The sequence below is a fragment of the Cyprinus carpio genome, chromosome B6 (genome assembly GCF_018340385.1).
Source record: "Cyprinus carpio isolate SPL01 chromosome B6, ASM1834038v1, whole genome shotgun sequence".
NCBI classification, from domain to species: Eukaryota; Metazoa; Chordata; class Actinopteri; order Cypriniformes; family Cyprinidae; genus Cyprinus; species Cyprinus carpio.
The window spans coordinates 5,532,944-5,543,402 of NC_056602.1; the positions used below are offsets into that span (position 1 = coordinate 5,532,944).

Below are 10,459 nucleotides of genomic sequence, written 5' to 3' on the forward strand. Positions count from 1 at the left end.
AAATTTATGGTTTTTAACTGAAAATTACAAGGACTTTTATTTTTCCTTCTAAAAAAATTTTAACCCTTAAACGGAAATTTTCTGTAAAATATTTTTAAAGAAATTACAGTTTCACTATGGAAACTTTTTTAAAACCAAATTTAAAATTTTTTTTTTAAAGGAGATTTTTACGTCTTTACTTTTAAAAATCAACCCTTTTTTTACAGGTATCAGATAATTTGATTTTTTTAATGAAAATGCAAAGTTTTTTTCGGGCGGAAAAACCCGTTATGTGGTGAAAACTATCAGAAAGGTTAATGTATTTATGTATTTAATTGGTTATTTTAAATTAAATAGGTTAGTTTAATTTATAAATCATATTTTTTTTCTTGAAATAGTTTTTTAAAACTTTTAGAACTTTTTTTTATTCTTTTCTGACCCTTATACACAGCCTCATGCGAATAGACAAAAATAAAAATCACCTTATTCCCCTTTAAACCTCTACTTTTTGCTTTAACCGGCAAACACTTTCACGCTGTCTTTCTCTCAGCAACCGATTAGAGCAAGTAATGGCAGTTCATTCTGTGCCAGCCAGGGCTGCCACCTTTACCCCGCTGCACCATGGAGCCTGCAAGGGCATCAGTTCCCTGCCCCCCTTTTTGGGCCCCGTGCGTGATCTTTTAGATTTCCTTTGAATTCGCTCTTTGCCCCTTTGCTTACATCACTGATTGCATGCATTATTGTCCTATCATCCTATATTCTAAAATTAATAGCACTGAATCATGATCTCTTAAACCATCAACATGCCAGCACACATTTAATTAACTATTGAATTAATTCTGTGAACAATGCACAGTATGCAAAACCAAAGTCCTTCACAGCCTTATCGATATGTATTGACATAAATAATCGTCCATATAAATATATAAAAATAAATCGTCCACATAAATATATAAAAGGCTCTGGTAATGATGTTGTTGTATTCTCACTGAAGCTGCGGGAGCAGAGGAAGGACTAACAGAGTCAATCTCTCCGGCAACATCATGGATCTCACGCGCTAACATGGCCAGATCTTTAGCCAGGTCTTGACTGATTCTGTAACAATCAAAAGAAAACCGAAGATTAATGATCTAAATCAATAATTTAGTATATCAGTTCTTTGTATTATGAGTAAAAGTAGATTGTGCTTGTAATACAAAGATAGTTGATAAGACTTTTAAGGCATTAGCATCAAAGATGAAGAAGCTATAAGTGGTAGTTGGAGAGGAGAGAGCAGAACAGGATCAGGAGAGGACCTGCAGTGCGGATGCACCATATGTCAGATCGCTACCCACAAGGCTACAGATCTGATACAAGCTATTAGTTTGAGTTTGAATTATAACTATATCACCTCAATAGACAAACATGCACAACAAACTGCAATACTATAATTTTACACCTCTGTTGGGCATGTTTTTTTAATAATAAGGCAATTGAACAAATCACATTTTAGCTATATTTTTGAGTAGCCTGCCCAGCACTTGCTGTTAGTCATTACCTGGCGATCTCCTCACTGTGCGCGGTCCAATCTCTCATGTAATCATCCTGTTCTCTGCTAGACTGGTGTCGTAACATGGAGATGCCTCCAGGGCTGGGTGTTGCAGGGGCTGAGCCCCCTAGCTGTGTCACCCGTGTAGCCATTGGACGGGGTTGAGTGGGGTGACGGTTGGCTCCATATTCATCCTCTGAGGTAGAAGCGTATTCGATAGGTACCCGGCGCCACCTTCCACCAGCTATAAGGAGGACATATAACAGAACAAGATTGTTTAATTGAAGCATTTTTCAGCAAATTATCCTTTCTAGTACATTTTTACCAAAAAAATAAAAAACTGACCTGCAGGTGTACTTTGAACGTATGGAGTACCAGGACACTTATCTGGCAGTTTGGAAACGCTGTTAGCTCTTGCTCTGGGGACTGCAACAGAGGAAGAGGCCGCTATAGAGCGGAGGCCAAGCCGCAGTGTGCTTTCCGGGGCAGGGCGTGGGACAAAGCCCCTGATCTTGCCTGATGTAGCTTCTGAGTCACTCCGAGCTGAAGGAGAGCCCACTCGTGGCCTCCGTGGCTGGGCAAGTGCTTCAATTCGAGAGAGTGTCCTGCGCCCAGCCGAAGGCCTCGATGCAGAACTGGCGGTAGAGGCCTCTGAAGCAACAGACATGTGATCGACATCGGCATTGTCAGTGTCAGAAGCTTCGCCCATTCGTGCACGGCGGAGAAGGGATGCCCGTGTGGGTCTGGGTCGTGGAAGGGTGGTTGGTTTAGAGCTGGTGGGTGCAGGAGCTACAGTCGTCTTTGCTCCTCTGGTTTTTCCACTTGTTGGCTCTGCCTTAGAGCTGGTATTTTGACCCCGACCCTGAGGTCGTTTCACTGAAGCGTCATGGGTTAGAGAAGAGCTCAAGTCATCGTCTGTCAGGTCGAGAGACGTCCAAGCCCTGGAACTAGAGGGTTGAGCTTTGCCTTTTCTTTCTGAGGCGCTGGTGTTTTTATTAGTTGTTTCACGGCCTGGACCTCCAGCTGATCTTTTCCTTTGGGTTGTCTTACGCCCTCTTTCTCCTCCGGCTTGGCTGACCGTGCTTGTCGTATCAATGTCAGATTCAGGTGATACAGACCCCTCCAGGGAGTAGCTCGGTGGATCTGCAAGGTCTGATAAAGTGGTTTCCAGAAAAGCAGCCACAGCCTCTGAGTCTTTTAGCATGGTGGCAGCATCAATGCCCTCATTGATGACTCCCATTTCCCTGGGCTGGTTTGAGGCATTGGGCCCATCAATGCAAGGTATGAGTTCTAGGGGGACATTTGCACTCGGCCGCTCCACTGTAAAGCTCTCTTGTCTCAGTAGCGGCTTGCCTGTCTTCTCTCGGTCCTCATCTACTTTCTTTCGTCTCTCATCATCTTGTTTCTTCTCAACCTGTCTAGCTTGAGCTCCTTGTTGACTGACTTTACTCTGGATTCTGGGCGGAGTTGGCTTGTTCACTTTGGACCGATCTACGTCTGTGCTAGCTGAGGTCATTCCTGAAACTCTTTGTCTAGTTTTAGAAATTCTATTGAGCTGATCTACTTTCTCCTGAAGTTCTAGATCCTGTTTCTCTGACGAAGGGACTTTCTGCCTGGATTGGCTCTGTGTGCCCTCAGGAGCCAGTGGATCCATAGCAGAATCTTCAGAGGGAAGCTGCGGGAGGGTCCTTCTTTTAAGTTCAGATGCACTGATATCAGCTGTTAAAAAAAAAAAACTGTCAAAATCTAACTGTAATAGAAAACCAAAGTGTTTAAGATGTTTGACAGCCTTTGAACCTTTTTCATCTGAGGAAAGCATGGTGGGTTCAGCCCCGGATCCCTCAGGATCAGTCCGTATATGACTTGCAGCTAAACTAGTCCACTGTGAGACCCACCTTGGACCGTCTACTACAACCAAGTCATCTGGTAGCACCTTAAAATAAGAATGGACGGTAAATTTAGTTTTTTTTTTAAATCTGAGAAACAAATGATTGAGACACCTTGGAAATATTTGTTGTTCCAAGAAGACCACATAGTGTCTTTTGAAACTGATATCGATGGTCTTTACAGAGGATTTTATAATGTCTTCAGAAACGTATGCCAATTATTACTGATATACCTCTGCACCGACATAACCAACTTGTCTGGTATCCATTGCCCCAGATCTTGGACAGATGGTTCCTATATCTCTCTGGTGTTTTGGAAAACGAAGTTTTGTCAGGGCTTGGTTATCCTCCACCCCAAAAACCTAAAGAAAATAGCACACAGCCTCATTATTGCATATCATCAACTGACTGACTGCTATTTCCACAAAGGATTCCAAGTCTATTACTTTTGACATCTTAAAGCATAAAATAAACATACTTTCTAAGCTTCTGCAGGTCTACCTTATCAATCATACGCCTGGCCTCTTCCTCCTCAGCATTGCCATTTTCCAGCTCAATGGTGTAGGTCCCTCTATCACTTTGGTCATCTATATGTCCCCTATTTGGAGTCTCTTGAGACCCAGTGCTTTGCTCTCTGGGCATGTTGTCTTTCTGTGGTGAAGAACGGTGAGCTCTTTTGCCAACTTCACCCCCTACTGGTGCCATCTTTTTAGCTTCAGATGATGGTTTATGCTGGAAGAGATCTTCCCTCCCACAGAAAGGCCCTTCTGTCCTCTGCACGCCCTGCCTTCCTCGGTAAAGCTCCTGCAGGAACGCCCTCCGGCTACTGAGCTGCTCTCCCAGTGCATTCTCTGAGTCACTCTGTGTGCCATCCTCATGTTTACTGCCTGAAAAAGAGGGAGAAACATAGATTAAACAAATGATGGTTGAATGCATGTGACCAATCGCTTGTGACTGCAGCCAATGGCATTTCGTCATTCATAGGTCAAAGATATTCCACTCATTTTTTGTCAGCATCTATTAATTTAATCAAAAATACACCAAAATGCAATTCTTTATTACAATAAATCAATGACATTTACAATAAAATTGAGGCACCTGTGGTTGCCAGAACTTTACTGTAAAAATCAGACTTATCTTAAAAAAAACAGTATTTCATTTACTGATATAATGTTAATATACCAACGTACTGAAGAACTAAAACCTGTTTTGTACCATTATACTTCACTGACAACCACCAAAAGATGGCAATGATGAAAAAGTCACATGACAACTCTTTTACAATCTCAGAAGGGAAATATTTATATATAGAAGGTGCACAGTGTCATTCACACAAATACTAAACACCATCATGGTAACACACGTGATACTGAAATAATCCAATAAACATGCATTTAACAACATTAGATGTAAGACAAAACCCTAATGTACACCGCTGATAAGAAGGAAACAGTTATTTCGACGGAAAAACATCAAATATAGAGTGTCATGCAGGAAATTGTGTGAATGTCAATTTATGGTTTTTAACTGTAAATTATACAATGACTTGTTATTTTTTTTTTCTTATAAAATTTAGTTTTTTTGGTGTTTTTTTTTTGTATTATTTTATTTGTTGTTATAGTTATTCACTATGGAAACTTACTGTTAACCAATTAACAGTTTTTTTACTGTAGCATTTTTACAGTCTTTAACTATTAAAATCAATCTTTTTTTACAGTGTATCAGATAATTTGACTTTTTTTAATGACAATGCAAAGTTATTTTCAGTCGTAAACTGTCATGTGGTGCAACTCATCAGACAAGGTAATGATATTTATGTATTAAATTGGTATTATGTATTATACATTATGTTACGTATTATATTTATAATTCATCATATTTTATTTTCTTGAAATACGTGTTTTAAAACATTTAGACACTTTTTTCTTATTCATTTCTGACCCTTATACACAGCATCATGCGAACAGACAACAATAACTCATCACTACTTCACCTTACCTCTAAGACTTTTCAGCTGAACTGGCACATCACTCTTCACGCTGTCTCCATCATCCTCAGCAACAGATTCAGAGCAAGCTAATGGCAGTTCATTCTGTGCCAGCCAGTCTGCCACCTTTACCTCCGCTGCCACCATGGCAGCCTGCAAGGCACTCAGCTCCTCCCCTGCCCCCCTTTTCGGCCGCTGTCGATGATCTTGAGATCCCTTTGAATTTCGCTCTTTGCCTTTCCCTGAAGACACCATGTCAAACTCTATAGTGAAGGAGGCATGTCCATGTGCTCCGCCCTCCGATGCAGGGATTGTGGAAGCTGAGGCATGTGCCTCTATACTAGTAGGGAGGCTTTCGCCTGTGTCTCCCCCTACTGGAGGAGTCTCCTTACAGGGGATCTCAAAGTAGCTTGGTTCCTGGGTCCCTAAATTCTGCGTTGTAGATCCTGGCCCTACCTGAGGATTTGTTGCAGTGTCCTTAAGGCCTGCATGAATGCATAGTAAAATTAAATTCATGAAATCTGACCAAATGAACTTGACAACAATGTACACTCTCAGAAAAAAGATACAACTGCTGTCACTGGGCCAGTACCTTTTCAAAAGATGCACCTTTGTGCCATATGTATCCCTAAAAGGTGCATATTAGTACCTCAAGTGCACATATTATTATCTTAATACTACATATTAGTAGCTTTTGAAAGGGTACCACCCCAGTGACAGCTTTTGTCCCTTTTTTGAGAGTGTATCTTACCTGCTTCACAACTAGCTTGTTTTTCCTCAGAGGCCTTTGCATCGTGCTTCCCAGAATTTTCATCATCTGCGTCCCCGTCACCCCACCAAGAAGGCTGTCCATAAAGAGGGGTTCCTCTGTGGAGCACTGCTATGTCTCCTGTTGAAAATTTGAGATACTTTGAGTTTGGTAAGCTACGTGTAACTATTTGTAAACTCCCATACAACCCATCTTCTACTCACCTGACACTTTCTCTTCTGGTTTTGGTGGTGGTTCTGGAGGTCTAGCCTCAGCATCTTTTCCTGCCTCTGCCCCTTTGACCTCTGGCCTTTTAGTGGTTTCTCCTGATGGCGAAGGCTTCTTGGTTAGCTGAAGCTGACTGGTGAACTTTTCGTGCTGTCCATGATGGTGAAAGTCAGAAAGTCCATATAGAATATTAGATACTGTCCCATAGGCCTGCCTCATATTAATCGCATATTGACAGAGATTATATCAACTCTTAAGTCGGTAAAATATTTTGGAATTAAATTTTATATGCTCACCAAGGCTGCATTGATTTGATTATATACAGTAAAAACATTAATATTGTGAAATATTATTACAGTTTAAAATAACTATTTTGCATTTTAATATGTTTTAAAATGTGATTTATTCTTTTGATGGCAAAGATAAATCTCAGCATTATTGCTCCAGTCTTCAGTGTCACATGATCCTTCAGAAATCATTCTAAAATGCTGATTTAATGCTCAAGAAACATATCAATGCTGAAAATAGTTGTGCTGGTTAATATTTTTATGGAAACTGTGATAAATTGTTTCTTTTTTTTGGATGATGATGATGATTTTTTGATTAATAAAACTCCCCCAACTGCCCACATACAAAAACAACATTTATTTAAAATAAAAATATTTTGAATATTATGTCATAATGTCACTTTGGATTAGTTTAATGCATCCTTGCAGAATAAAGTTATTAATTTCTTAAACTTAAACCCAAAATTTTTGAATGCTTCTGTATTGCTGCATTTTTATTACCTTCAGTGCTTCCTCTGGAACATGTAACTCTCCACGCATAACGTTGAATAGGTTGGTATGTAAGATGGGTTAAGGAGAAAAAAAAAATATATACAGTATATAGAAATGCAAATGCATCAATAGAATTGGTCCAATCATTATTACATAGTACACTACATACTTTTGTCTTTGCATAGCCAATATGTTATATTGTGGTTGTATAAACCAACTAAAGTGTAACAAATCAAACCAAACAATCAAAATCTGATTTATTTTGCACATGAAAGGATATCATAGCCAAACCGTAGCTTGTCACCCATGTTCAAAGTAATATACTGCTGTTCCTGTATACGTACATCATTAACAAATGTCTACAGAAGAGAAAAGGAGGTCAGCTTTCACTATATGGTTTTCATCATACCAGCAAAGACAAAATTAATATCTATTATGAATGGACACATTTCTCACCCCATTCAAGCTACCCAGGTCTTTAACTTTATGTTCATCCGTAGCTACTTCATAATTGATGACAGCGTGCTGCTTGTCTACACTACGAGACTGGAATTTAAAGAAAAGATAACACATTATTGGAATAAATAAAACGCTGTAGAACAGATTAGTGGATGCTGGTTCTAGGTGAAGGTGGGCTGGAGGAAATTATGTTGGAATTCTGAGCAAATTTCTGCATGGCACTTTACACAAACAGTACAAAATAAGTGATCGCTTAACTTGTTTGGCATCAGTTTTCTCATAAATTAAAGAAAAAATGTTTTGGTAACAAGATTGATTTAGAGTGCATGAAAACATTCGATTGGTTTGCCTACTTTTCATGGTATGTTAATGTTATGTTAGATAATGTGATATGTTAGATAAAAGCTTCAGAAAACAAAAGATGTGGGTGACACCAAAGTGTACCCTGTTTGTGGAAAGTGCCATAAACAGTATGTACAGTTATGGATCCAGGGAGAACTGTCTCTAACATTGAAGGAACAATGATTCTCCTGCTTGTGTATGAGTTACAGTGATCAAGTTACCTGTAGCATAAGCTCACAGTCATCCCGTCCCACAAAGATCATTTCCCGGGGAAGGCGGTGCCTTGTTCCCCCACCACTCACCAAGAACCAGGATGTCAAACTCATCTTGACTTAACCAGGTCTCCTCTTTTCGTCCTGATCTCTCTTTAGGTCATTCTGTTGAGAGGTAATAGAATAACCGTTGCCAACATTGACCAGTAAATGAATTAGACAAGCTCAACCCAACTTGCGTTAGGTGAATATAGAGGAAATAAAGTATCTACTGTACAATGCCAACACCATCAACACATGAGCCTAGTCTTAACTACGTATAAGACAATAATGGAGCCATACAGCTTAGCATGAGCAACGCTTTTAATAAGTTTGTTTTATTTAAAGAGTAGTCCGTGAGGCTAAATACACCCTGTGGAAATGAATTCCTCCATTCCTGAAAAAATTGGATAATTTATCGCCCAGCACCAGACAAGCAGCTGACTCCTCTAACAACTTAAACAATGTAGCTCTCTCTTCTTTAAGGCTTTCAATATTTTGAACAATTATAAATGTGCCTTTTCAACCAGTGAAGGGGAACGAAGAGAATCTAAAATTATTGTGGTGCTAACCTAAACCTATGCCAATAACAAAGTGCTTAGTAACAAAACCACCCCGAGAATCATTTCCCCAAACAATAGGCCTATTTCAGCAATCACCTCTTTGCTCGTGATGAAGTCAAGATCTTTGTGGCTTGTGAACGACTCTGTAGCCTTTTAAAGGTAATGACATATCTAAATATTTTGGTATTAATCACCAACAGCAAACAAAAATGAAAATGGAATTACAATTGTTTTTTGGTACCTGGTAGTATTAAATACCATCTGACTAGGCTACCATGATGAATGTTTGCTTGACAATATTGGGAATGGAACTTGTGATGAAATTGCAGTTGATTTTAGCCTGCTTTGCCACAGAATTCTAATTCAACTTCCTGTTGGATGAGGCCAGTTCAATTTAAATTCCAAAATCATGTTTTGAAAGGGAGTCACCAATCCTGCAGGCTGCATGACCGGGACACTGCATAGTGAAATGTGATATGACCCAATATGACTGTAGCAATCCACAAGAGACAAATAAGGGAGCATGTCAAGAATATGATGCATCAGAGAGAGAGAAAAAAAAGACCAATTATAAATCTTCCCGTTGCTGTAACTTCCATTCTCATTTCTGTAATGCGAAAAATTTATAATTTCTAGAATGCATAAATAAATATACATATAAAGAAATAAATATAAAAAGTTTCGTACGCCTGCTTTTCTTTTATGGAAATTTAGCGTGGTTTGATAACGAATCACCTTATATGTGCATATGTGCATCATCATCGTCCTCAAAAAAAGCAGCGCATCATTTGCGTGCGAGTCTCCGCCTCCGCCTTCAAGCACTGGCCTTGTTCTGCACCGGTAATGACAGATCTGATGTTTATTCTAAGAGACAGTCACTCAATACACCTAGCGCATATTTTAATAGAGCCTACACTTCTCATAACGCTGCGCTTTTATTTACACTATAATGCTCGTGAAGAGAAGTAGCCCATAGCTTATATATATCGAAGCATGTATAGGCCTAAATGTTTTTAAATAAGCGTGCTGCTGTTTTCATCACGCATCAGACGCCTTTAGAGACTTCCAGTCCGTAATAGGCCGAATCGGTCGCCTCTAGAGCTTATGACAGCCAATTACTAAATTCCATCATGCAAAATATTTGCTCTTAAAATTAAAACCGTATATGTTCATTAAAATTGTGGTTAGTGTATAAAACACGGTGCATCACTTACCTAATAAATCCCAATGTATTTATTCCATAAATGACATCCGTCTGCTCTTGTGCGCGGAGCAGCGCTGCTCTGCCCATCCCAGTCTGAGGTGCAGCTGCCCGGTTTGACGCACGGTGGCGCTGCGGTGTCAAGAAAGAACAAGATGACAAGCGCTCCTTGTGGTCAGCATGGAAGATTTTAATGGTTGCGCTCACTTGTGTGTATGCGTTTATCAGTATTGAGACATAAGAAATGAATGCAGAATTATAGACTTTTTTATTATTATTATTTCAACAATTTTTCAGTGCATTAAAAACAAGACCTAGATACTAGAAAAACAACGACAACAAAAGAAAAATAAATATGTACAATTAAACAAGTAGCTATAACACGTTTATAAATAAAAACGAGATAATTATAACATGTAGGTACAAAGCGACAGCGTGTTATTCCTACTAGTTGTTAAAAAAAAAAAAAAGATTTGTAAAACAACACAACACAACAGCACGGAATCAA

The 10,459-nt window shown here is 39.3% G+C and overlaps 1 protein-coding gene across 1 annotated transcript; it reads right to left on the reverse strand.

Moving 5' to 3' along the window:
* Positions 1 to 726: 726 nt before the first annotated feature.
* On the reverse strand, positions 727 to 10,072 carry LOC109091671 (centrosomal protein of 170 kDa-like). Its single transcript, XM_042725403.1, has 14 exons — positions 9,965 to 10,072; positions 8,158 to 8,313; positions 7,592 to 7,681; positions 7,416 to 7,494; positions 7,145 to 7,203; positions 6,353 to 6,506; positions 6,132 to 6,269; positions 5,392 to 5,865; positions 3,895 to 4,280; positions 3,627 to 3,755; positions 3,305 to 3,440; positions 1,853 to 3,226; positions 1,517 to 1,751; positions 727 to 1,074 (listed from the first exon to the last, which is right to left on the reverse strand). The coding sequence occupies exons 2-14, from the start codon at positions 8,260 to 8,262 to the stop codon at positions 855 to 857; spliced, it is 3,579 nt and encodes a 1,192-aa protein (XP_042581337.1). The 5' UTR covers positions 8,263 to 8,313; positions 9,965 to 10,072; the 3' UTR covers positions 727 to 854.
* Between the last annotated feature and the right edge of the window lie 387 nt (positions 10,073 to 10,459).

Coding starts and splice junctions, on each gene's coding strand:
- LOC109091671 (XM_042725403.1), bottom strand. CDS start 8,262: ATGAGTTTGACATCCTGGTTCTTGGTGAGTGGTGGGGGAACAAGGCAC. Junction 7,204..7,415: donor CAAGCTACGGTTTGGCTATG/ATATCCTTTCAT, acceptor AACCCATCTTAC/ATACCAACCTATTCAACGTT. Junction 3,227..3,304: donor GCTTTCCTCAGATGAAAAAG/GTTCAAAGGCTG, acceptor TTTTTTTAACAG/CTGATATCAGTGCATCTGAA.